General features: G+C 40.2%; 4 protein-coding genes across 14 annotated transcripts; 2 read left to right on the top strand and 2 right to left on the bottom strand.

The window, feature by feature from the left end:
* rnf40 (ring finger protein 40) lies at positions 1-22,796 on the bottom strand. 3 transcript variants are annotated; one of them, XM_032501778.1, is made up of 21 exons: positions 22,781-22,796; positions 19,914-19,917; positions 12,086-12,234; positions 11,788-11,955; positions 11,100-11,397; positions 10,207-10,407; positions 9,856-9,977; positions 9,511-9,657; positions 9,100-9,174; positions 8,805-8,924; positions 8,479-8,658; positions 8,153-8,288; positions 7,749-7,870; positions 7,320-7,579; positions 6,951-7,068; positions 6,715-6,864; positions 3,105-3,317; positions 2,859-2,984; positions 1,980-2,120; positions 1,750-1,851; positions 1-1,409 (listed from the first exon to the last, which is right to left on the bottom strand). In XM_032501778.1, the coding sequence occupies exons 3-21, from the start codon at positions 12,221-12,223 to the stop codon at positions 1,233-1,235; spliced, it is 2,994 nt and encodes a 997-aa protein (XP_032357669.1). In that variant the 5' UTR covers positions 12,224-12,234; positions 19,914-19,917; positions 22,781-22,796; the 3' UTR covers positions 1-1,232. The 3 variants fall into 3 exon arrangements, with proteins under 3 accessions (XP_032357669.1, XP_032357671.1, XP_032357672.1); XM_032501780.1 differs by having other exon boundaries at positions 3,105-3,314; XM_032501781.1 differs by lacking the exons at positions 19,914-19,917; positions 22,781-22,796 and adding an exon at positions 12,739-12,981.
* On the top strand, positions 13,333-16,736 carry phkg2 (phosphorylase kinase, gamma 2 (testis)). Its single transcript, XM_032501786.1, has 10 exons — positions 13,333-13,579; positions 13,865-13,976; positions 14,072-14,247; positions 14,345-14,399; positions 14,510-14,575; positions 14,653-14,816; positions 14,938-15,028; positions 15,141-15,294; positions 15,429-15,554; positions 15,704-16,736. The coding sequence occupies exons 2-10, from the start codon at positions 13,882-13,884 to the stop codon at positions 15,947-15,949; spliced, it is 1,173 nt and encodes a 390-aa protein (XP_032357677.1). The 5' UTR covers positions 13,333-13,579; positions 13,865-13,881; the 3' UTR covers positions 15,950-16,736.
* Positions 16,424-19,520, bottom strand: cfap119 (cilia and flagella associated protein 119). 6 transcript variants are annotated; one of them, XM_032501789.1, is made up of 11 exons: positions 19,189-19,520; positions 18,785-18,920; positions 18,563-18,629; positions 18,387-18,421; positions 18,210-18,275; positions 17,932-18,095; positions 17,748-17,818; positions 17,520-17,636; positions 17,273-17,351; positions 17,038-17,127; positions 16,424-16,951 (listed from the first exon to the last, which is right to left on the bottom strand). In XM_032501789.1, the coding sequence occupies exons 3-11, from the start codon at positions 18,578-18,580 to the stop codon at positions 16,797-16,799; spliced, it is 795 nt and encodes a 264-aa protein (XP_032357680.1). In that variant the 5' UTR covers positions 18,581-18,629; positions 18,785-18,920; positions 19,189-19,520; the 3' UTR covers positions 16,424-16,796. The 6 variants fall into 6 exon arrangements, with proteins under 6 accessions (XP_032357680.1, XP_032357683.1, XP_032357682.1 ...); XM_032501792.1 differs by having other exon boundaries at positions 18,210-18,270; XM_032501791.1 differs by having other exon boundaries at positions 18,836-18,920.
* si:dkey-220f10.4 (tubby protein homolog) lies at positions 19,607-25,486 on the top strand. Of its 4 annotated transcripts, none has more exons than XM_032501782.1 (13): positions 19,607-19,843; positions 20,249-20,311; positions 21,614-21,773; positions 21,904-22,137; positions 22,392-22,517; positions 22,629-22,784; positions 22,873-23,033; positions 23,119-23,280; positions 23,425-23,537; positions 24,294-24,408; positions 24,527-24,625; positions 24,723-24,894; positions 24,994-25,486. In XM_032501782.1, the coding sequence occupies exons 2-13, from the start codon at positions 20,270-20,272 to the stop codon at positions 25,125-25,127; spliced, it is 1,674 nt and encodes a 557-aa protein (XP_032357673.1). In that variant the 5' UTR covers positions 19,607-19,843; positions 20,249-20,269; the 3' UTR covers positions 25,128-25,486. The 4 variants fall into 4 exon arrangements, with proteins under 4 accessions (XP_032357673.1, XP_032357675.1, XP_032357674.1 ...); XM_032501784.1 differs by having other exon boundaries at positions 21,907-22,137; positions 24,994-25,127; XM_032501783.1 differs by lacking the exon at positions 19,607-19,843 and having other exon boundaries at positions 19,933-20,311.

Raw genomic sequence — 25,486 nt, 5'->3', positions numbered from 1 at the left:
AAAACTACTATTTTACATATGACAGGTTATGCACATTTACATGAGTAAACAACCACTGCCAAGGTATTACTACCAATCGAAGTTACTCTTTATTTTTGCAAACATAATAGCCAATTCTTGAAGAAGTCTTACTTAACTGCTCATAAATGCCTGATAAAACTTTTTTTTTTCTTTATATATATATACATATCAACTGTTTCTCTGCAGCCTGGAACATTTTATGTGTGTGCTACATGGTGCAAAGTGCCTTTCCCACAAGAGCTAACGTCAAACAGACGCTAACCAAACCTCCCAGTAAATAGTTCACATCATCCAAATAGAGGAAAAGGGGTTTCATTGGCTCAATTAGGTAAGAAGCATGTTGTTAAACAGATGTTTTTGTACTCTACTGTCACGGCTAACCTTAAAGAGGACCTGGAGCAGCACAGCCCACTAAGGACACCCATATGAGCTGACTTTCCACTGCAGTGATTTCATCAGTAATGAGGCACTATAAGCTGCAGATGTTGTGTCAAACTCTCCAGTAGGAACCATGGCAACAGGAGACACACACACACACACACAGTGATCCAAACACTCCTGTATGTGCTGACTGGGTGCCAAACTAGCGGAGGTCTCTCAAGCATTGTTAATACTATAGCCTAACCAAGGAAGTTCCAGAATTCTGGCTGTTGTACTTTATATATTAGAAACATATTTAGTTTTGCACATGCAGTTCTCAAGTTTGTAAAGCATGAATTCCTTTAATTTTGAAATTTAAATTTCACTGATTTCACGGGATTTCCAAAAACCAGCAGGACAAAACAATTCAAAGAAACCCTTCATTAAGATCAACCATGTACCGCAGCAGGTCCAAGTTTTGCAATACATTAAAAAAATATATATTTAAAAGTGGGCCCAGCTTGTTAAAAGAGAATGTTTAACATGGTAAGTATGGCAAGGACAGAAAAACAGTGCAGAGCAGTGCAACATGTAAGAATATCACTGTGGGCACAAAACAACTGTTTATTAACTACAGCACAACACTCAGTCAGATGTTTCACTATCTGTTTGGTCAAATCACCAACTGGCAATGATGCGGTAAAACAAGTCTTTCAGAAGAGAGATTAAAACTGGGAAACATCTCATCTGATATCCCTTAAATGTCCGCCTTTTTGAGTAAAAGTCTTGTCTTTTCGTTTGTCTCCTTTGGTTCTCTCTTCAGTTTTCTCTTTAACTCCTCTGTCTGTGAATTAGGTGATATAGATGCGGTGAAAGTCGTTGGCTCCAAAAGCACAGTTGCACTTGGGGCACTTCCTCTGTCGGGTGTCGTAACGCATCTTCAGACATTCGTAGCAAAATACGTGGAAACACTTGGTGAGCACCGTCTCCTTGTCTCGTGTGTTGCAGCAGGGGCAGCGCAGCTTGGCCTGAAGACAGAAAAAAAAAAGTCCATTGTATATGTGCCGAATACTGACTTTATTTCAGAGTGAAACATTTGATCGCAAGGAAGGATTTTGGAATAGGTGCATTGGGCCTTCTTCGGTGTGTGTAGTGTACTTTTGTGTGTGTTTTCATCTGGACCAATGTTTTGCATTTTTATTTGGCTCTTTAAATAAAACATTTAAAAAAAGTGATCACAAAACAAAAATAGTATATTGCAGATTGTGCCATACAGCTGTTGGTGTTTTTAAAACCCTTCTAGACACTAACAGGTTGCTTAAAGCCATACATTTCTATGCATCAAAGAACAAGTTCTTTCTTCCTGACCTTGTACTGGTTGATCTCCTCCTGCAGGATCTCGTCAGCATCAGAGTACACCTCCACCTTCTTCTGTTTCTCCAGCTTCCGCCTCAGCCTCGACAGATCCTCCTAAAAGGCATCAAGAGTAAGGTTGTTAAACTCCCGATGTGATCATCCAATCAGAACTGTAGGAGTAACAGGTGAGAGTTTCGGAAAGAGTTTGAAGGTATTATCCCCAGTGATGGAATACAACATACCTGTGCTCGTTTTAGGTTGCTGCTCTCCCTCTCCCGGGCGGTGCGGTTCTCAGCCACAGAGACCTGGATCTCCTTAAGCTTGGCCTGCGTGTGCTCCAGCTGCACCTTCAGGTCCTCTGCCAGCTGGGCAGCCTCCACCGCCTGCAGCAGGGAAGGAACCGGACACACTCAATAAAAAAACACCTAATGATGGAATTCCTGAGCTGTAATGTAGTGGTAGTACAGTAAGCTTGGATAAAAAGTCCATTCTTTGTGCTTCAACTACCAAGATTTAGTTGTGTACAAACTTAAACATTTTGCATGTTTTATCCAATTTACTCAAGATTGGGTATATTTTCCATGTCTGACGACTGTTTTAGATCCTCTTTATAGCTGCCAGGGAACCACTGGTTTCAGTTAAAGTAAGCAGCTCCTTTTGTGTGTTTTCTGTTTTGTTTGATTTGTTTGTCATGGTTGTTTCTGCTTGAAACTCAAATGTGAAAAAACACCCAAGATGACCTCATTAGCAGTGCAAAATTGTTGTCTTGACAGACACTTGGGCAATGTTAGCAGAGGTAAAGGTGTGTCCCAAAAGTAGATGCTTAGCTACTTGCAAAAGTGTGGGACAGACAGGTTTGTTTCATTTGCAAACCATGTAGCTCATTAATGCAATGTTTTGTGGAAGCAACCCAACAAATCTTGGATGTCAGTACGTCTCACGAGCACCCGAATACACCAAAATGAAGTTTGACTTTCAACACATGCTATTATCCAGATCCTTTTATAATGCAGTGTTTATATGTAGGAACATCAACATCTGGCAGCAATCAAATGATCCGGTGATTGGTAAACCTTAAATGCAAGAGCTGACAATATGAGTGATGGCATCTCTCTCCTCACCTTCCTCTTGTTGAGTTCTAGTGCTTGTGTCCGGACAGCCAGCTCTTTTTCCAGAGCGGCAAGTGTGCTCTGGAGGACACCCTCTTTTTCCTCTAGCTTCTGCACAACTAGCAGCTGGGCATCCACCTGGAGAGGGACAGTAACGGTTTATAGTTTTAGTTTTATAGGATAGTTTATATGTTTAGTGGCCTTGACACAATTAAAACCATCACTGCTGCATTTCCAGGTTAAGAAGTCATAAGTCACCTGAGTTTTGAATGTGAGAACTTGGTCAGCCAACTCCTCCTTCTCCTCTTTCAGCAGCTTGTAGATCTGGTTAGATTTGATCCGCTCACTCATCAGCTTGAAATTGGCGTCGTCCTTCTCCCGCAACTGCTGCAACAAGCGACTGTTCTGCTCCTGCATGTCCTCGAAGGCCTGGCCGGTCACATCCATCTCACTCAGCAGGGCTTCCTCCTCCTCAAGAGACAGAGGAGTCAGGGATCAAAAACAATGAAGAGACAGTGACAGATATTGTCTCTCGACCCATTTTATGTCTCATGTCTCCATCTTCATCACCACCTGAGGTAATTCATATAAAGGATGTGTTGGGGTTTAGTCATATTCCCCCAACAGTACAATGCTTCTTTCTAGATGTTCTGTCGTCACAACTAAAAATAACTAAAACTAATCCATGTGTATGAAATAGAAAAACCATTAATTTATTACAGATTGAAAAATGAATCGCCAGCATTGTTCCCAACTCTCTTTATGACGTCTACATAAATGATAAAAAACACACATCACTACACACAAGACAATATGATCCTTTGGCTCTCCAAAGTACCTCAAATAAAATTCTGCATGGATTCATCCCAGCAACTTACATCCGTTGAGCGAGACTGGCCTATTAATGACCATGCTTGAGATGCAATCACACCTGGTTGGTTTTCTGTGCTGCAAACATAGCAACACGTTCCACTTTACTGCATTTACTTAATTTTGCTTCACGCTGCCCACTTAGAAGCCAAATGGGACCCACAAACAAAAGTCATATGATCTCCTGAGTAGCTTGTTTATTGGATCGTGTTGGCAATCTGTCACCCTGCAAAGTTAAATTCTGGCAGCCAGGAACTAAGAAGAACAAATCAAACACATCTGTGTCCAAAACAGTTTAGTTGTTGTACTTTAACTTTATACCAGATAAGAAGACAAAAGAGTTGAATGCATCAGTATCAGTTCAGACTCTGTTTTGCCTTCTGTTAATTATGTTCTGCTAAACGACCTCTCATGCATGAGGAGCGGCAGGCTTTCAGATCTCAACATCTGTCTTCTTTATGCTAATAAAATGGTATGGAACAGTTTAACAACTTAAAACACAGTCATGACACTTTTACATTTTGGTGTCATTTCCTGTTTTTGATTAAATTACAGTCAGAGTACACCAGCGATCCTCAGGACTCATTGGGTGAAGATAATATGATTCATATTAAGTAATAAACCTCAAAGACTTCAAGATCATATTCAATGCAGCACTAAGGTCAACATTTGATTTAATATTATCGTGGCAGTATTACATTCTCTAATGTGGGAGCATCCCCTATCTACACAACTCAAGTTTTAGAATGACAATGACATTACTATCAACATTTCACCCTAGTCAGTTAATGGTTTTTTCTCATGACAGTCTGCTCTCCTACACCCTTAGTTGTCTGATTATTGAAATTCCACGAGAGAGTCTTAACATTTACAAGACAGCAGAGCCAAGTAAGTGAGCTCAGATCTGACAGTGTTTTGCATACTTCAAATTTATCAGGGTGCCTCATCCAAAAAAGATTTGCCCCACCCAGCCTATTTTTTTCTTCTTAAAATGAACATTATTTTCTCACAGTATCCCCTCCTTCTCTCTTGCAGCAGGTTTACAGCTGGAACAAACATCATGCGTAAGTGTGGCGTAACCATAGGCCGTTAATATCAATATATATACACAATTGAATTTAATTAAATTAAATTTCAAATTAATTTAATTTATAGTATCAACTCATAACGAGAGTTATCTCGTGACACTTTACAGATAGAGGAGCTAAAGACCACACTCCAGAATTTACAAGGACCCAACAGTTCTAGTAGTTTTCCTCCTAGCAGCAACAGTGCGACAGCGGCGAGGAAAAACTTCCTTTTAGGCAGAAACCTCGGTCAGACCCAGGCTCTTGGTAGGCGGTGTCTGACAGGCCGGTTGGGGTCAGAATGAAGAGTGGAAATAACAAAAATAGAAAAAATAGTAGTTTGTAGCAGTTCTTTGTAATAGTTCATGGCATAGCAGGGCACTGTGGGCATTACAAGGCACAGCAGGATGTAGCTGGGCACCGCAGAGTGTAGCAAGATGAACATGGTATCACAGAACATGGAGCGGGACCATGGCGACAGCTGCTACCATGATTTTGGAGCCTCTCTGATCCGAGGGAACATGCTATACAGTATATGGGCGTAACGTAGATCAATGCCTGATTGTGCGCCTGGCCATTTATACCAGACGCGTATTTCTATGCGCCGGCTCTCTCTCTCCATCTCTCTCCGATACAAAGAGACAGGATGAGTAGGGAAAACTGTGGCATTTGTAGCCTATATGTGGCTGTGTGTGTGTCTCTCTCTGACTGTCCATCCGTCCGTTGGTCTCTCTCTCAGTGTGCCTGATTGCGTGTCTCGCTGTGAGAAGTCAAGACAGCCAAAATCACCATAAATCTGGCTGTTTTATTTTAAAATGTGTTTATTTGGTAAAATATCCAGCTGCACTGTGGTCTTCCTGTATGTGATTACTTTCCTGGCTTGACACATTCGCTCGTGTATTGCGCAAGAAATAGATGAGATGCTACGCGCCTAGTGGCCGGACAGCGAGATAGCATGGGCACCAAAATAAATGTAGCTGCACAACAATGTATACATGACGCGACGACATATACACCATACACAACGCTTATGCGTGTGGTGTGTTCCAGCGGTTAGACAGCAATGTAAATGCATTTTGGCCAGATAACAAGAAAAAGGAAATAAAAGAAAAAAATCTATCTATGTTGTGCAAGACATTAAATAAATAATGGTAGAGCTTTGAAAAAAAACTACACTAAACTACATTGTCATAAAATATAACAACTAGATAATGAATAAACAAACATGGACATTGTCAAAACTAAAATATAATAACATTGAATTTGTGTATTAAAAAGGTTATGAGAATTAGCATTAAAGATGTTTTTGTAAGGACAAACCAGGGTTTTCTTTTTGACTCTTTTCAACAACAGTGCTGCCATGCTTACAACTTTCGAGTGCAAAGAGATTTGTATATTTATAACTGATGTTAGAGTAACTGCAGCCAAAAACACATTGAACAACAAGAAAATAATCTAATTTACTGAAAAATTTAAACAAATTATGATAGCACAAATTATGTTATCATATAGGCTAGTTAACCAGCTGATAATATTTAAATTCCAGGCCCCAGCATCAGCTTTCATTTCCTCTTTTTATTTAGTAGAACATCTTTCTTAGGCAAATGTGTACTCATTTATCTACTTTCATTCTTCTTTCACAGCTGGATTGTTTGTATTCATCTGTTGGTGCCCCCAAAGATTAAAAAATGTCTCCATATAGGGCTGATAATTCATGCCTCTTTTCATGCTGATGTTTGAATTTTAACAAGCTATTGTGTCAATTTGCTGCTGTGACTAACTGTAGAAAATTTTGCATACGTGTATGGACTGCATTTAAAAACCTTTAGGTAAAAACTGATGCAAAAAAGTGGTACACATGTTCAGCATCCTGCTTGAGTTTTGCACCACTCACGTGTTTCAATATGTTTGAGACAACAAAACATGCATACCTGCTTCGTGGCAGCAAGTTTTTTCTGCAGATGCTCAATGGTCTCTTCTGCCACTCGAATCTTCCTGAGGGCATCTTCATCAGCCAGCTTCTTGCTTTCCTTTCTCTCCCTTTCCTCCAGCTCTCTCACTCGCATCCTCAACTCATCCACCTGGGCAGGTCGAGATAAGGGTTACCAGATGCTAAAAAGAAATGTGAAAAAGTATGACCAAAAGACAGTGACACCAAAGGACAAACCTCAGCTTTAGATTTTCGTTCAGCTGCCATGAGTTGCACTTTGTCCCTCTGCTCCTTTGGAGCAGACTTATACATGTCCAACAGGAGCTTCATCTCTTTCTGGGACTCTTGGGCTTTCCTGATGGATTAAAGAAGACAAAGAGACTACATTTACATTAGCAATCCCATCAGTGCAGTTAGTTGACTGTTTCTAAGTGTGCACACATTTGCTTAAAAAGACATTGTTACTGGTGGAAAAGAGCAAAAAAACCAACATACATAAAAACACACACACACACACACACACACACACACACACACACACACACACACACATATATATAAATATATAAAAAACATAAAATGCAGTAGAATAGAAGGGGGATGTACTTGAGTTCTACTCTGAGCATCTTCAGCGTGTCAGAGTCCTTCCTCTTCAGCTCGTCACTGCGCTGCCTCTCTCTCTCACGCTCCCTTTCTCGTTCAGCCTCCCTCTCCCTCTCCCTCTCCCGGGCCCGCTGTCTCTCCAGCTCCTTCCTCCTCTCTTCTTCCTCCTCCTGGTCCTCATCCTCCTCTTTCTTCACTTCGATGCTGTCACTTGTTGTCTCCTCTAGAATTAGAACCCCTGTGTCGCCACTTTGACAGCGCAACTGTCAACAAAGCAAGAATAATTTAAGAAAGACTATATTTTACTGATAAATAAAGCAACATGGGTTAGAGTAAACATATCACTACTGATTTTTTGGGTATGCTTAGAAAAGCCCTGGATCACATGGTAAAACAGGCAGTAAACATTTGTCCGTGAATAATGTCATCTACCTTATTGATCTCCATTTGCGTTTCCCGCAACTTCCTCTTATAGCGCTGCACATCGCCTTTCAACTGCAGGTTGTGGTTCTGAAGGCTGCTGATTAAGTGTCGCATCTCCCTGTTGATTGGTCCTGAGAAAGCAGAGAAAAAAGGCGGTAGTACACAGAGCACAGCCAAAGTGTGGTTGATGAGCTCAACCGTATGGTGCGCAGGAGTAACATTATAAGACGCAAATGATATACTATGCCCTCTTCCCGCAATAATAAATCTCTACAATATCAGATAATAAAGACTTCAAATTAGAGTAACCACCGGCTTACAGTGCAAAAAACATAATCCATCTCTAAATACAGGTATAGATCTACAAAGATTTACAATTACAGTACATTCTCATGCATCATACGAAAAGGTACCTGCTTGCTCGTTGGCTGCCAGGTTCTGCTCAAATTCGATGCGCAGCATCTCATACTCTTTGCGCACCTGAGCCAGGGTATCCTCCAGCTGGATGACCTCCGTCCGCAGCTTCTTCTGAAGGGACAGCTCATCACTCTGAACAGTTGAAAACATGACATTGTGGACAATGTTGCCAAGCAGTGGTAATAATACTGTTAAGAGAAATTGTTGGAATGGCAACATTGGGCCCCGGCCAAGATGCAGTGAAGAAAAATATCAGAAATCTTATGTTGTCCCTGACGAATAACATGCTTTTTTTTTTAATAACAGATCAACTTTCATGTACCTCCATGTGCTCGATCTGTCGGAGGTGGGCGTTCTTGGCAGTGAGCAGGAGTGCCCGTGCCTCATCCAGCTGGGTTTTCACCCCAAGGGACTCATTATACAGCAGGGAGAACTGGGACTGCAGACATTTGTACTCTAGAGTCTCCTTCACAACCTCTTCTGGAATATTACGCAAGTCCATCTAAAAAAAATAAACAGGAGATGACAGTTAAGAGTGACAACGATTTCAGCCACAGATTTACAAAATGAAAAGGGTTCCCGACAACCTGGTGTAGCGTTACTGATGCTTTTACTCTAACAACCAGATAAAACGTATAACATCTTCACCTTGAGCTTCTCACTCTCCCGCACAGCCTCCTGGAGCTCCACCTGAAGCTTCTCTAACTCTGCCATGCGGCTATTAGCCAACTCCTGGTTGTGCTCCAACTCTGCATTGAGGCTCTCGAACTAAGATGAAAACAAAGACAATGTTTTATAGATAGGAGAATTGTTGTGTATGGTATAAAACCACTGCTTTGCCAGCACAAACCGGCATCTGAGATATAAAGTAAGTTATGTGTGAAGAAACAGGCCCATGTCACACAATAAGAATTGCAAAGGGATGCTTCCTATGAATGCTCACCTTCTGAATGTTCAGTGTAATCTGGCCTCCAGGAAGCCCACCTGAGCTGCCGGTGCTGCTGTATCCAGACTTTAGCTGCACACAGTACATGCAGAACATTAGGTAAAAAGAAAAACCCAACAAGACAGAAAAACAACTTGAAAGCACACCTACACACATCCTATGACATCACTCAGACAATGCTTTTTTTTTTTTTAACGTTTAGATGGCTAATGCAGAAAATACCAGTCCATCAATGCACGTCTTGACAGCGGGATGTACATCAAAAAGAGCAGCTGGCTTGACACAAATGGATGTTTAGAGCCTTACGCCTGAAAGAATACGCCTCGTGGACAGATAAAAAGCACGCACACACGCACATACACACACTAAAGAAAGAGGCAAGTTGCACACAATTGTATTCAAACACACCTGCTCCATGGCTTCGGCCAGATGTTTGTTGAGCTTTTGTTCCCTATTGCGGAGTTTCTCAATGTCCCACTGCAGGTCCTCCACCGTTGTCTCCATCTCAGACACTTTGGTCTCCGAGCTGGTCACCTTGTCCACTAACTCATTGTACTGCAATAAGGGCAAAGTCGTGACCACGGCTGTCATCAGTGATAAGTATACACCAAATGCAATGGCTACACACACATTTGTACAATTTTGTCATCCACATACTCTAACTACTTCTGACAAACACTCCAAAACCCAGACACTAGCCCAAATATTCACCACACACGCGGAAATCTACAAACAGTGCCAAGGACATCATACCTCCATGGACATCTTGTGGTGTCGGCCCTGCAGGAGAGTCGCCAGGTCTCGCAGTCGATTGTTTTCCTCCAGTAGAGTGTGGTTCACGTTGATGATGTCGGACTGGCTATCATCTTCACATGCTGACAAAAAACATCAAGATAGTTGTTCAAAATTCAGGTGGATATAACAAGTGGCAAAAAACTGCTCACGTTTGTGTACACCAACAACTCCATAACTATTGGTAGAAAGTAATTAGTTTTATGGAAGGATATAAAATGTGCTGCAGTGCTCCTCTTTCTTATTTGTATGTTTGCATGTCAATGGCTTATTAGATATGAATGTGTCAGTAACAAGAACATCTCCAGTTACCTGCAGCCTGAACTTGCTTGCACATGTTGTCGATGCGGCTGTGCAGCCTGTCAAAAACACAAACCAAACAGGCAATAGCTTCCTTGCTGAACTGCATGCGGTCTTGGAGATTCAGGGTGAGTTCCTCTTCACTGCTGTGCTCCAATGTAGCCAAGAAACTCTTGGCATTGTCACTCACGGGAGCAGGGGGCGGCGATGCATCTGAACACCAGAGGTGGTTATTATGTTAGAGGTTGGTTAAAATCAGCAGATGATCCAATGATTTAAGCATTAAACTTCAGCTAGAAAATTGTAAACTGTGTGTGTGAGAGTTTGTACAGCCCTTGACTTGACAGTTAAAAAATGGGCGTGTTGCAAGTTCTAATGACATTTAAAGCATGCAGCAATGGACAAGGCAAGCACAGATAGAGATGTTAGCATAGCTTTACAATAGCCTGAAATTCTACATGCTCTTTATTAGAATTCTACCAAAAAGAAAGCTAAAACACTCTGTTTTTCTTTTCTCTGTCAGATTTAGTAATATAGTTTTTGCCTACTGCCTTTTCCTTCATCTTTACAACAGGTTAAACAATTTACGACCATCAGACATTTTATTGAAATTTATAAAAAATTATAGATTAGAAACGTTTTTGCAAAAGTTACACAAAGTTAGCAACAAGAGTATCAAGAGTAGCATAACCGAAAGATGGGCTAAGTTGAATACCAAGGGGAACTGATATTGAAACCTAATGTGGAGTCATGCCAATATATAAGCTTTCATCCAAATTCTATCAAAATAAAATAAGGTCAGATAACCGATTAAATGGTCAGATTATAGCAGTCCATAAATGCAGTGAGTGATGGAGACTTTCTAGAGATCAGCTTGGTCTGGAAAACTGTTTAAAACTGCTTACCTGTTGTTGAGTCCTGTGGCAGCTTTGTGGGTGTCACCAACTCTTCTGACCCAGTAGGAGGAGGAGGCAGCTTCTGCTCTTCTTGATGATCCTCCTGCTGCTGTTCGGCCTGCTCCCCCTCGTTCTGAGCCTCCGGGAGTGGGGGTGGAGGCACGGAAGAAGTTGGCGACGCCAAAATGACACTATCTTCCTCCAGTGGTGTTGGTTCAGGGAGAGGGGGTGCTGGTGGGGCGGGGGTAGATGTCACAGGAGCATCTGGTTCAATACGTTTGCGTAGAACGTGCACATTTTCATCCAACTGCAAATCAGAAATGCGAGGATTGAAAAAGTATTGTTATGGGTATTTCTGTACATCAAAAATCTGTGCTATTCCAAAAACTTAGTCCTGCAATTTGTAAGATATTTTGACTGCCATTACCGCGGTACTTCAACAGACTGAGCAAAGTGCACAACTCTGCTAATTGGCTACTGTGTGTTTACATGCACACAAACCAAATACAATGCATATTACTATAGATGGTCAGGTTAAAGTAAACAGTTGGATAACATTTACATGTTTTGCATTTGTTGTTTTTTGCTTTGAGAGAATGAGACCCCCCTAAATATGTTTACATAGGCATTTCTTAAATCAAGTTTTGGCTTAAAATTGGGCATTATGAGGTTAAAACAATGTAATCAAATGTGGTACCTGTGACCAGTAGCGGTTGACAATCAGCAGGGTTGTGTCATCGGTGGCTTGTCTCTTTTCCAGCTTCTCAATTTTCTCTCGTAACTCATCCTCCATTGTCTGCCTCTGCTCCAAGCGCTCACACAGCTTCTTATTCTTGAACTGGAGGACCTTCATATCCATTTCCTCCTGCACAGAACAATTACAAACACCAAAGTAAGGAATGTCAGAGATCCTGGATGTTTTTGGCCAAAAAAATACTTGAGAAGAGCTACAATGTATAAGTCATCCATGGTGAGTAAACAAAAAAATGACAGACCGTAGAGGAGACTCCAGCTATGCGTATGGGCTCAATAAGAGTGGTGGTGGTCTTTTCCTCTTTTTTGCTTTTCTTCTCAGGTGGGCCAGGGGGGCTGTCCCCTCCTGAGGGACGTTTTCCTCCCCCAGCACCTGACATGTTTCCTTCCACTGCAAGAAATCAAACATAACACGGAATCTTTGCGTTGGTAACGTTACAGCTTTAAGAAACTACAGGTTTGTTTTGCAAATGGAGAACTCATTAATTTGATGACAGCTAGCAACGGCATTATCCTTGAATTACAGCGCAGGGCCACTGCTTTTAACTGTTTCCGAATACTGCTATTATGGTGTTTATATGAAAATATGTGTTTCTGAACGGTTATGCCGACTGTTATTGTACACACCGCGGCATAAAAAGCTACCGACTAATTAAAACTTTGCATTTCTGCAAAGCTTAACGAACATTAGCAAGCTTGCTAATGGTAGCTATGCTAATGCTAACGTTAATTCTTCGAAACCCGGTTAGCTAAACGGCGCTCTTTGTCCAGCGTATTTAATGACCGGTGGTCTCCATTTTTATTCACGGACCATCAATACACGCGTAAGGTATTCTGTAAAGCAACCATACATGAAAAAAAAAACAGTTTTCTGACACACATTATCGTTACAAACCTTCACACAAGCGACTGAAAATGTAACTCAGTGCATCAAGTGAGGCTACAGGAAATGACGACCATGTCCTACTTCTTCTTCCCCTTTGTGCTTTACACGGGTTGGCATCCAGCTGATTGGTGCATTACCGCTTTCTTCTGTTTCGGAGTGTCAGACAATTTATTTATAATCTAATTTCCTTTACAAAACAAAAAATAAATACAATAATAATAAAATACAATAAAACAACAAACAAACACACACACACACTATCTAACCTACATTCTCCATGCTAGTGCACAGTGCCCCAACCTCCGGCTCCTGTGGACATTAGGCCACCTACCCTAAAAACGTTTACATTATTTTGCATTTGGGTTAGAAAGGGAGGAACTTTACCCTCTCGGTCCCACTTTTCTTGACTGCATTTGACGACAGTGTACTTCCGCAGAGTAAAATGTTTTATTTAATCATAAATATAACATAATTAGTCCAAGGAAGTTCTTATCATTAACATTTTGACTGCATTTACTCTCATTAGACTTTTAACCAAGATTAAATAAAACACACTGAAACCTGAAATTGACCATATTGCAACCGTCACTCCGGCCTCATGGGGGCAGTACTGCCACATTGCGTAATAACAGGCTGCAAGCTGCTTCGAAGAATGTGATTAGAATGTAAACAGTGTTCAGGTGCTAGCTAACGGCTGTTAACATCAGAGCCAACTTTGATACTGTCGCCGCTGAATCGCACAGTTATGGCTTCACGATAGATTCCTCGAGCTGAGATGGCACTATTATTGTGATTTCTTTTTCGCCGTCTCCCGCTCCCTCTTGTTCTAACCCTCGTTAGATTGCATATGGTGAGTAGCTTCCTGTACGGTCAGTGAACCTGCTGCAATAGCGAGGCCAAATCAAAGATACAGCAAGCTAACTGTGGTGATGGACCGAATCCCCATTTTCCAATAACCGCAGAGAGGAGAGAGATGTGTATGTAGCAATGCTAAAGTATCCTGCTAACTATAATTAAACTGAAGCAAAAAAACACTTCCTCGTCATGAGTTTTCTCAGTAGTTCCTGTTATTAGACAGACCATGCAGCACTGTTATAAAGTGAGACATCTGACTAATAGTTTGTTGTTATTATAGATTCATATGCTGTAACCATGACCAAAGACATCGTTGTTGGAGATGAATTACCAGAGTGGGTGGGGGCCAAGGAGTTTTACCAGAAATATGACCCTAAAGAGGTGATTGGCAGGTGAGTCCAACAAAAAGCAAAAAGCTGAAATGTGGTTTCAGCATTCTATTGAGATGATAAAAAGCCATGTGTGTTCTGTATCAATGGCATCTCAGGGGTGTGAGCAGTGTGGTGCGCAGGTGTGTGCACAGACACAGGAATCAGGAGCTGGCAGTGAAGGTTATAGAGATCACAGCAGAGAAGATGACAGCCCAGCAGCTGGAGGAGGTGAAAACCTCTACGCTGAAGGAGATCCAGGTCCTCAACATGGTGAAGGGACACTCCTCCATCAGTATGTTGGAATTCTGCTCTTTTGAAATGCAAAGCACGTAAATGTTCTATTCTTGGAGATTAAAAAGTGTTGAAACCTTTCTGTTGATTCCCTTTAGTCACTCTCATTGATTCCTATGAGTCCACAACTTTCATATTTTTGGTGTTTGACCTGTGAGTATTAAGACAAACCGCTCAAATTCAATACTCTTCACAATCTCTCCCCTAATATGTGAGCAAATAATCATTGTAGGATGGTACCGATCTCGTGTTCTTATTTACAGCATGAGACGAGGAGAGCTTTTTGACTACCTCACAGAAAAAGTGACTTTGAGTGAGAAAGAAACCAGGTATGCTCCGCCATCAATACACATTTAAAAGTGATGATTTAAAATCAATGCGTTTTGTAAAACCAGTTTCTCTGCAGGAGCATGATGCGAGCTCTGCTGGAGGCCGTGCAGTACCTCCACTCCCTCAACATCGTCCACCGGGACTTAAAACCTGAGAACATTCTCCTGGATGATCAGGGACACATCAAACTGTCCGACTTTGGTTTCTCAGTGCAGCTACAACCTGGAGAGAAGCTTAGAGGTACTGTAGTATAAAAAAGGAATGATGAAGAGCAATGTTAATGATCCATTTGGATTTGAATGGCCTTTGTATAAACATAGACCAATGTTAAATGATCTGTTTTCGCTTTTATTCTAATTAGAGCTTTGTGGGACACCTGGTTATTTGGCGCCTGAAATACTGAAATGTTCCATGGATGAAATGCACCCAGGCTATGGCCAAGAGGTCGATCTGTAAGTCTTTCCTTTTGTCAATGACATTTATGTCAAGTAAAATAATCCTGGGTGTTGTCTTGAATTTTATTTCTAATTCCTGTTTACTGGTTTTGATAAATGTGGTGGACAGCTGGGCATGTGGCGTGATCCTTTTCACCTTACTGGCCGGCTCACCGCCGTTCTGGCATCGCAAGCAGATGCTGATGCTGAGGATGATCATGGAGGGTCGCTATCAGTTCAGCTCACCAGAGTGGGATGACAGGTCCGACACTGTGAAGGATCTGGTAAGATGTCATCATCATCATCATCATCATCATCATCATCATCATCCTTTTATTCCCTCTGTTCTGCTCCCTGTCACATCAGCATCTACATGATCACACCAGTCCTGACTTGTCATTTTGCTCGTGTTGCTCAGATCTCCAGGTTGCTGGTGGTGGACCCAGCTGTCCGTCTTACTGCTGAGCAAGCTTTAGCACACCCCTTCTTCAGACAGTACCAGAAGGAGGACGTGCGACTCTTCAGTCCCAGAAAGACATTTAGGGTGATTCATAGCGCTTTTTTTTTTTTTTTGTCTTCTGGCAGCTAATTTTAAAATGTTAAGCCTTGAAAAAAAAGAATGGCTGAGCAGCAGTATATGAGGAAGCAAATACCCTCTCAATTCTCACCTGCTTTCCTTTCTTTCCTCCTCAGGTGCTGATAGTCAGTGTTCTGGCTTGTATCAGGATGTACAGCCGTTACCGCAGGGCTCGGCCGCTGACTCGGGAGGTGCTGGCCAGAGATCCTTACTCCCTTCGCGGTATTCGCAAACTCATCGATGGCTGCGCCTTTCGCATCTACGGGCACTGGGTGAAGAAAGGGGAGCAGCAGAACCGAGCCGCTCTCTTTCAGAACACAGCTAAGGTCATGCTGCTGGGCCTGGAGGACTTTGAAACATAAAAGGTGAACCTTACACATAACCACGTTTATTTTTATTTAAACTTTTGCATGTACTGTCATGTCAGTGTTTGTCTTGTTGAATGACTGTTTAATTTTAAGATGAGGAATTCAGGGGACCGAGACATCTGTATGCCTTAATGCGCACCGTGGTTCTGCAAGTTAAAGATAAGCATGCAAATCTTATCTGCCCTTTGATCCAAGTTTGTGGCTGTTTGAAACCCTTTTTTTTGTCAGGGTATCATGTTTGCAGTGCCACTCTGCATTAGAGGGCACATTGCACAATATAACACATCACATATAAGCACATTATGTGTATTTAGGATTTTTTCCTGTTGATCGTCAGTTATAACTGAGGAAAGGATGCGTTTCGAAGCACTGTGTGGCTGAAGTGGACATCAAAGCACTCTGATTAATTATTAAATAGATAATTATATACACATAATGTAACAAGGTTCAGATTTACAAATATTCCAGTGTTACAAATCAGTACCAGAAGATACGTGAAATATTCAATCAAGTACAGTATTTGGTAGAGTATCCTGTAGCTGTTAGCATGCAAGCGTTACTCAATAGGAAACTCACTCAAACTAACTGTGAAGACTATTTGTGAGAGCATATCCTATAAAAACAAACCAACAACATTTCCTACTCAGTTCATTCTTTAGTTTATTTGGGGCACTTTTCCTGAAAGTACCTCACTGAGAAATGTACAGTAATTGTACAAATGCAGATATAAATGTACTGTATATGAAGAAAAAAGGTTTCATTGACAATAAAACTATATAACGTCTGAGTTTGAATTGTCGTATTTTGTGAGTGCTCATCGGAAACCAACATTTCTCATTCATTATTTTTTGGCCTTGTGGTTGGGCTGTGGGGCCTCTTGTGCACTCTTGTGCTGATCTGCAATGTCTTTCATTCGCTGATCTAATTGTCCAGACATAAGCGTCATCTGCTCTCTGACCTCTTTCTCGATCAATGCCTTCAGTTCGGATTTTGAACCTGAAAGTGAGAAAATGAATACAGTACAACATTTGGGGTGCATGTGATTTATTTTGACACAGTCCTTTTGTGATTTGTGATCCTACCGAGTGAGGCTCCCTGCGGCTCTTCGATGGATGCTTTGCTGTCTGTCTTTGGTGCTGCTTTTGTTTCTTTTTTAATCTCATTTTCAAAATCTGGTGCAAGAAAAGTATTTAAAAGTATTAATACATCTGGTCCATTGTGCTCTAAAATATCCACACAAAAAGAATTGTTCTCAACGTAACACATAAAACTGAACTTTTGTGCCACTAAAACGTGCCGATATCCTGTGATTATTACCTGGAGCAGAAGAATCCTCCATGGTAGGTTCATCCTGGTCTGAGATCCCAGAGTAAGTCAAAGACAAATCCAGTTTTACCTGTGAAAAAACAATACTTATTAGAATACTTATTATTCTCTCCAGATATGTAAAAAAAAATATATATATATATATATATATGTAGTTTTTTTTTTTTTTAAATAAAATCCAGTCTTATAAAAACGAATAATAGCAGATTTTGCTTGAATCAAAGTTTCCGATTCTTACCTGTGGGGTAAAAATATATTTGTAGAGTTTGTAGTGTCTCACGTAGCTGTTATGGATGTACTTTAAGATACAGTTCACCTCCTCAGAGCTGAAGAGGTTGATACTAAAGGGGGGTCGCTGTAGTGGGCAAACAAAGAAACACCAGGATGAAACATTGCATTCATGAAGAACTATGGGTTTTAAAATATTCTGAGTAAAAAAAAGAAAAAAAAGAATTGTTTTACAAACCCTGACTGAGTGACAGAGAAGTAGCTCCTTGCAGTATTTGAAACACTGCTCTATGTTGTTGAGTGGAGTTTCTGCAAGAAATGAACATCCCATAGGAAGTTAAGGAATGAATTACCTGTGTTAGCTGCAGAGGTAGCTTGTACATTGATTTAATATAATAAGTGATAATAATGTAACTTATAACCTATGTTAGCATCATGGATGGACTTGATGATGGACAAGAGAGCAGATGTTTGTTCCTTTATGAAGTTGCGTTCCCTGCAAAAAAGCACGGCCTGGACATACAACTCCAGCAGAACTCCTCTTTTTGGTTCAAGTAGGTCGACTCTAAACACACTGCACAAAGCACTGTTGCAGAAGAGAAGAAGTGTGACAGACAAGTATGTCAGTGCTGTGTATATGATTGTGCTTAAACAAATGAGACGAGTTTCTGGTAAAAAAAAAAAAAATGCGGGCAGAAACCTTTCCAGATCAGGAATGGAATGTATTTTGTCAAACTCCTCCATGTCATGGTAGCTTACATCTGTCCTGAGAACATCCAGGGAATAGAAACTGGGTTACAGACAGGCTATTTGAAGGCGTAAAGAAGCAGCAACCAATCAAAGTGAACATAATCTAGATTCTAGACACATCTCTCACCATAGCATTACTTTAGCTTTCAGGGCCTGTGGTACCTGCAGAAATAAAACAATGAATTTACATGAAGGGCAATAAGCCTACTTAAGAGAATACTGAATGTAATATAAATGTGTTGAATGGTAAAATGAGCAGTAAAATGAGACCAACATTTAACCAGCAAGATCAAATTTTCCTACCTTTGTGTTCGTATTCATTTTATGTTTCTTTAGCCGAAAAAATTGAGCAAACTGCAGAAGTGAACAGCTGAAAAACAGAAGTGCGATTGATTTGATCCAGACATAAAACATACACACTTGTCAAAAATATTTTTTGTACTTAAAAAAGTCGTATCAAAGTAATCAATCACGCCATTGTTTTTTGTTTACCATGTCAAAGTAAGCTATTTAGCGAAAGCTTACATTGACTAAAACAGGCTTCGGTGAAGCTGGAACATTTCCTGTTTTGGTTACCTGGGTGTATCCTAGCAACCACGTCGGTTTTCTTCTTTTTCCGATTCAGGAACTTTCAGAGGTTCCATGGTTTTAGGCAAGGAACCTTAAAAAAAGAGTTGTATAGCGCGTACAGAATCATAGGCTACTGCAGAGAGAACCATGGACGACACCCTGAGGAAATAGGCTTAAAATGTGTTTTTTTAATATACAAAATAATCAATACAAATATAAAAAGCTTAAAAAAAATGAATTGGTACCATGGTAACTCGGCATCACTCATATTGTATTCTATTGATCTGTTGACTCTGTTAAAAGATCTATTACACAGGAACAAGTCCTCAAACTAGACACAAAATACACAATTAACGTACCTTAAGACCATATGATATAACATAAAAGAAAAAAAGTAGGCTAAACTTATTTGAAGTGCGTCACAAAATTGTGAATACACCTAAAAACATACAACAGATAGCCCACTATATCGCTGTAGCCCAGGTAACATTAGGTCGACACCTGAACGAAAAAACATAATGCAGCCAGACAAACCGTTTGGAATTTGTGCCTATTATTTGTAAACATGACAATAAATAGATAAATCGCCCTGGCTGCAAACAACTGCATCAGTGGACTAAAACTGGATTCAAATAGTATATATAGGCCTACCAACGCTGTTAACGTAATAATAGCTAGATGAACTAATAGACAGATTAACTAATAGTAAGGACATGAACAATGTTATTTTCTGATTAAAGCCACGGATTTGTTATTGTTTTTTAATTCCGAGGCTCTCCATCGCTGCTGCATGGCAGCCGTATCTATGGCAACGAGTTCAACCTGACTGCGTGTCCCGCTAATCGACGTTTGTTTTATTTATGTTTTCTTGGATGTTTTAGGTTATTAAATGCCCACTATGTGATATTTTGTGTAACGGTTGAGTAAAGCAAGGCACGTTAGGGTGAGAATTTGGAAGATTAGGGCAATTTGTGGTGACTGCTGCGGCTTCCGTTGTTGGCAGTGTACACATGGGTAAGTGATTCAGACTGCTGACTTGTAGCTAGTAGCTAGCCTAAATGGAGTGACAGGAGCAGGTCACCACCTTCCTGTTTCTCTTGGGTCACTTTTCAGCTGTAACATTAGGCCTCATAGCATCTCCATAAGGCAGTCATAGACAGCCTGCTTTGCCCCCGAGACTTCTTGCCCATACTGACTGAGCTGTGCAGTGCAGAGCAGTTTAAGAACATTATCCCCTTTTAATCCACTTTGCCTTCTGCTACAGGCAGGTGGACAGGCTGTCAGATGGAGCAGGGTGCCACAATCAGACACCCGCGTCCATATTTAATTGCTCTTTTATTTTGGAACCATTTCTCACATTGAACTTTGATGCTGGATTTCCTCTGTTGTTTTTCTTAATTATCTACTGATTGTAATTAGCAGTGAGACTTTTAGTCAGACATGGAAGACCCCGACATACGACAACAGAAGCTGGACAACCAGGTAAAGAATCGAGAATGATTTAAGTAGTTGATGTAATTTACACATGAAATAGGCTAGCCCAGATATGTTTGGGTTCAATTTAAACAAGAAATAATGCAACAAATGCAATGCACTTCAAATGCCTTAAAAGTAGAGTAGAGTTGTTGATGTGTTCCTTTGTCAAAAACATAAATGTAGGATGCATACACTTATCATAGGCAATGCAGACAGTGGAGCAAAGAACACAATTTTCTTTGTTTTATTAGCTGACAAGTGGTTAAAACTAGGGCAGAGCTTTGAAAATAAATAAATAAATAAAGCTTCTTGAGTCTCAAAAGGTCATGGCTACCTGCTGTTTGAAGCTACTGCTCAACTTTAAGTCACAGGTTTGTTTATATGGCACAGTATGTGAGCTACTGGCTTATATCCACGAGAGTACTACGTAAAGACATTATAACAGAGAGATCAGCAGATGATCAGTGCTAATAATAACCAATTAGTAGGCCTACAAACAGCACCCCGTATGATAGTAGGCCTACTAAAATAGTAGTAAACAGTAACAATGATGCATGGAGACCTGCATTTAATATTCAGGAAATGAGTAGTTATGTCATCTTCAGCTGACAATAGCTATAATAGACATTTTGTTATTTAGATTTTAATAAAATACTACAACTAGTGTAAGTTATATTATAGATTATTATTTAAATTATCCCAGAATAATATTTAAACCCCTATCTGGTTCCTTTCTTGGTGAAATAATAAAATATAATGTTAAAACTCTGACCCAGGAACATAGCTCAAGGTTTATTTATTGTCATTCTACAATAAAGAATGAAATGCAGCTGTAGTCGCTTTATGCTACACAAGAAAAACAAAAAACAGTAGTGCATTTTTTGGATTTGCATCAGTAGGGATGCAAATAAGTAACAAAAACACTGGGAGTTTGGGCAGATAATATGGCCAGCATCCTTACAATAAAATTAGACTTCAGGGAAACACAAAATTTATAATACCCGTTATGTTTAGCTTATGGTTTGTTGACTTTAGTTATCATCATGTGTTTAAAAAAAAAAAAAGCAGTAGTACCTTGAAATGTAATGAAATGCCCTATCTACACTCCTGTACTTAACTTCTAACCAACAAGATAAGTAAACAAGTATAAGTATTAAAAAAAAAAGTTGTGAAAGTGAGAAAACTGCACAGGAAAACATCACTGTATATATAGAGATAAGGAGCACCAATTTCTCTGTAGTTGGATCCCCACAAATGGATATTTAGTCGGCAGTTTATATAAAGTCTAATGCCACACTTCTCCCACAGCGAACCCTTTTGATGAAAAAGCAGCAAAAGAAGAGGGCTGATTCCCAAATGGTGGTAGCCAATCGAGATGCTCGCCAAAAGAACCGAAAACACAAAGCTGCCCTCTCAGATGAAACACCTCTGTTGATCAACCAATTCCTGAGCAACACTTCCCTGAGTGGTTAGTTTTAGAATAATTTATTATTATATGCACTATTTGTTTTATAGAAAGTCTAATTCCAATGTGTGGTGCAATTGTGTTCAGTCTCCTAAATGATAATACACTCTTTGTTTCCCTTTTTCCCCCCCTGGAGATCAAGTTGAACATGCCCATGATAACCCATTGGATGAGATCACATTAGGTGAATGTGACATGACAGAAAGCATGAGGTTAGATGAGATGTCTTTAGAGAATCCTGGTACTCCCAAGAAAATGAACTTGGAGATTGACAAAGAGCCTGAGGTGAAGTGTGAAGGGGAGAATAATAATCAGACGGATGCAAAAAAGACAAAGAAGAATGAAGTGAAAAAAGAAAAGGCCAAACGTAAGAATATTAAATGGAGAATTTATTGTTTTAATGTTAAGTCTTTGTGTTTATTTACGTGTGTGTGTGTGTGTGCATATGCAAATTACTTGCTCAATTTTGAGGATTCAAATACTGTAGTATGTGTCACAGAGCAAGTACAAAGTACAAATGCATGCACAAACACACATTGGGCCCTTGTAAATGCACATGTAAAGAAACCCTCTGCTTTTATAAATGATTCATCAGCAACTCGCTGCTTTGCATTCTATCAGATATGGAACAAAACGATCAAAAGGAGAAAGAGAAGGAGAAAAAGGAGAAAAAAACGAAAAAAGACAAAGTGAAAGAATCTGAAGACCCACAGAAGACAAACAAGACTACCAAACAAGAGCGTAAAAGTAACGAGTTCCATTTATCATTAACATATCAGCGCTCTCTGCATAATCTTCTATGGATCTTGTGTTTAAAGTCACAGCTTTTACAGCATTAAAATGTCTCCTCTTTTGCAGAGAAACACTTGCAGGAGGCTTCACCTCAAGAGATAGAGTCAGTGGTGGAGATGGAAAGTCCAAAGAAAAATAAATGTGATGAAATCGACAGTGAAGCGGAAGACAGGTCCCAGAGGCCTGTCCCTCAGTCGCCTATAAAGAAAAAACTTAACACAAGTGAGCGATAATCTGGCCCTGTGCATTTTATGATCGATAAATATTTAAAGCTGCTGTAAAGAATACATTTGTGTGTCCATCTCCACAGCCAGATGCCAAATAAGTGAGAAGAGCATAGAGGGAGAAATCCAGGAAAAGGAGAAAAAGGAAAAAAAGACAAAGAAAGCAGAGAAAACTCCACCGAGTCTCGCTTACCTTAACTCCAACTACAGGGAGGGTTCATCCTCAAGCAGTGAATCAAGTGAAAGAGTGAGACATAATAAGTAAAAACTTTTAAGTGTATAGTCAAAAATGTGGCAGCATACGCTAATTTTGATTACCTTTCTTATTTCAGGCAACATCTCCAATGTCAGTGGAGGATCTTGAAAAGTTTGCTCTGCGTCCAGCCCCCAGAGATGTGACGATCCAGTGTAGGGTCACCAGGGACAGGAGAGGCATGGAGAAGGGCATTTACCCAACTTACTACCTCCACATGGAGAAGGAGGATGGCAATAGGGTCAGCAGTTCTGCACAAGTTAAATCTAAACATTGTGCACATTCTTTTTTAGTTCTGATGTCATGATCCTTTTTGCTTTCATATTTCTAAGTTCTCTTCATTTTCAGTTCTAAAAAAGGTGTTTTTCATTGTGCCGTCTCCAAGGTGTTTCTAATGGCAGGCAGAAAAAGGAAAAAGTGCAAAACATCCAACTATCTCATCTCCACTGACCCGACCAATCTGTCCCGAGATACAAACTGCTACATAGGAAAACTAAGGTACAACTGAAGGATTTCTACCTTGTGAAAAACCTCTAAGCCAAATAATTTCCATCGCTTCTTTAGGGTGAATTCTCTAAAATCTTTGGATCATGAAACATTTCCCAATCACTTTAAATTGCATTTAAAAATCCATTTTGTGATCATGCTAAGCTAGTGTTATTCAAACCAGGACCTGAAACACATATTTATAGAAGACCTTATGACATGACATAGCAGGAAAAGTGCTGGTGTAACTAATAACACTAATGATGGCTCAGTTCTATTTGAGTGTCTCATTAAGCCCTAAGTGCCGAGCACTAAAATACCTGAAATGGAATGGAGCCATCATTATTAGTATCTACACCTGTGATTGTCCTGCTTTGAGGTGTCAAAATATTTGCAATGAAAAAGGATATCTTGAAGGATCTCAAGTGTATCCCATGTGTACATTTTTAGAGCATTTTGGGAATTTCTTCCTTGATTTGTGGAAGCAATTATTTTTCAAGGAAGTGAATGCACTTCCACGGTTGTTTTTCTTAATTTAGGCAAAGTTGACATTTTTACCTCAATTCATTTTATTTACAATGTCAAATCACAGATGTTATCTCAGGACAATTAGAGTAGAGTACATCTAGACCACACTATAATTCACAGAGACACAACATCCTCTAGGGGCAAAAAAAAACTTTTAACAGACAGAACCTGGCTCTTGGTGGGCGGCCATCAGCCATGACCGGTTGGGGGGGTCTAGCTGATCATACACATTTGTTTCAGATCCAATGTTCTGGGTACAAAGTTTACAGTCTATGATGGAGGTGAAAACCCAGAGAAGAAGCCCTTCGTCAAAGAGTGTGAATCAGTGCGGCAAGAGCTGGCCGCAATTTGCTACGTGAGTCCAAACCTAACTATATACATTCTTACATTACACGTAACAACGCTTATGAACAGATAAAACCAGTTATTTGTTATTGTTAACTGTTGAAATATGATTGGCTGTCATGTTCCAGGAGACAAATGTGTTAGGATTTAGGGGTCCCAGGAAAATGACTGTGATCATCCCTGGCATGTTGGAGAACGATGAAAGAGTAGCCATTCATCCGAAAAATGTATGTTTTAAACAATATTTATTCCTTATTAAAAGCTGTGATGATGCAGATTATGTGTGAAATATGTCCGAGGAACTAAAATGTAATCTTATTTTAGGAACTTGAGACTCTGCTGGTCCGCCATGTGAATAATAACACAGAAAAACTGGTCACACTGGTGAATAAATCCCCGAGCTGGAACGAACAGACTCAGTCATATGTGCTGAACTTCCACGGCCGTGTCACCCAGGCCTCCGTCAAGAACTTCCAGATCATCCACCCAGACAACGGTAAGACTGTCCTCTTCTATCATCAACCATAAGGGAAATGCTTAGGCTGTCTTGTCTTTGTTCCTAACTTCCCCGTCATCGTCACTTCTCTTCCTGTAGATGATTACATTGTGATGCAGTTTGGTCGTGTAGCGGAGGATGTCTTCTCCATGGATTACAGTTTCCCCATGTGTGCCCTGCAAGCCTTTGCCATCACCCTGTCGTCCTTTGATGGTAAACTGGCATGTGAGTGACTCATGCTGGTGTGCCTCAAGTACTCAACTCGATCCCCGATATAGCCAGACACTTACAGTTTAAATTAAAACTATACTGATAATTTTGCACGGACTAATTTTTCATGTTTTGTATTGTAACATTTTGTATACACAAACTATGAAATAACATGCCACAGACTTTTAGACTTTAGAGGAGACTTGTTTTATAGGTTCAGTATTATTTTACAGCAGATTTTATATTAAAGTGAAATAAGTAAATTATTTTCATTCTTTCTTTTTACATTTGCCAGCTGTGTAAAGGACTCTTGCAATTAAAATATTGAGGACAACTGTGTAAAGAATACTACAGAAATATGAAATGATAACTGTAATAAAAG

This window comes from Etheostoma spectabile, chromosome 21 (genome assembly GCF_008692095.1).
Source record: "Etheostoma spectabile isolate EspeVRDwgs_2016 chromosome 21, UIUC_Espe_1.0, whole genome shotgun sequence".
NCBI lineage: Eukaryota > Metazoa > Chordata > Actinopteri > Perciformes > Percidae > Etheostoma > Etheostoma spectabile.
This window is presented reverse-complemented; position numbering and strand designations above follow the sequence as displayed.

Excerpts from the sequence above, each read along its gene's own strand:
- phkg2 (XM_032501786.1), top strand. The coding sequence starts at position 13,882 with ATGACCAAAGACATCGTTGTTGGAGATGAATTACCAGAGTGGGTGGGG. Across the intron at positions 15,295-15,428 it reads CCGACACTGTGAAGGATCTG|ATCTCCAGGTTGCTGGTGGT; the intron begins GTAAGATGTCAT and ends CGTGTTGCTCAG. Across the intron at positions 15,555-15,703 it reads GTCCCAGAAAGACATTTAGG|GTGCTGATAGTCAGTGTTCT; the intron begins GTGATTCATAGC and ends TTTCCTCCTCAG.
- rnf40 (XM_032501778.1), bottom strand. The coding sequence starts at position 12,223 with ATGTCAGGTGCTGGGGGAGGAAAACGTCCCTCAGGAGGGGACAGCCCC. Across the intron at positions 7,580-7,748 it reads CGCAAATGGAGATCAATAAG|TTGCGCTGTCAAAGTGGCGA; the intron begins GTAGATGACATT and ends CTTTGTTGACAG. Across the intron at positions 6,865-6,950 it reads AACGAAAATCTAAAGCTGAG|GTGGATGAGTTGAGGATGCG; the intron begins GTTTGTCCTTTG and ends CGACCTGCCCAG.
- cfap119 (XM_032501787.1), bottom strand. The coding sequence starts at position 18,673 with ATGTTTTATGTCTGGATCAAATCAATCGCACTTCTGTTTTTCAGCTGT. Across the intron at positions 17,819-17,931 it reads CATCCATGATGCTAACATAG|AAACTCCACTCAACAACATA; the intron begins GTTATAAGTTAC and ends CATTTCTTGCAG. Across the intron at positions 16,952-17,037 it reads GCCGCAGGGAGCCTCACTCG|GTTCAAAATCCGAACTGAAG; the intron begins GTAGGATCACAA and ends TCTCACTTTCAG.
- si:dkey-220f10.4 (XM_032501782.1), top strand. The coding sequence starts at position 20,270 with ATGGAAGACCCCGACATACGACAACAGAAGCTGGACAACCAG. Across the intron at positions 22,518-22,628 it reads TACCAAACAAGAGCGTAAAA|AGAAACACTTGCAGGAGGCT; the intron begins GTAACGAGTTCC and ends CCTCTTTTGCAG. Across the intron at positions 23,034-23,118 it reads GCAGTGAATCAAGTGAAAGA|GCAACATCTCCAATGTCAGT; the intron begins GTGAGACATAAT and ends TTCTTATTTCAG.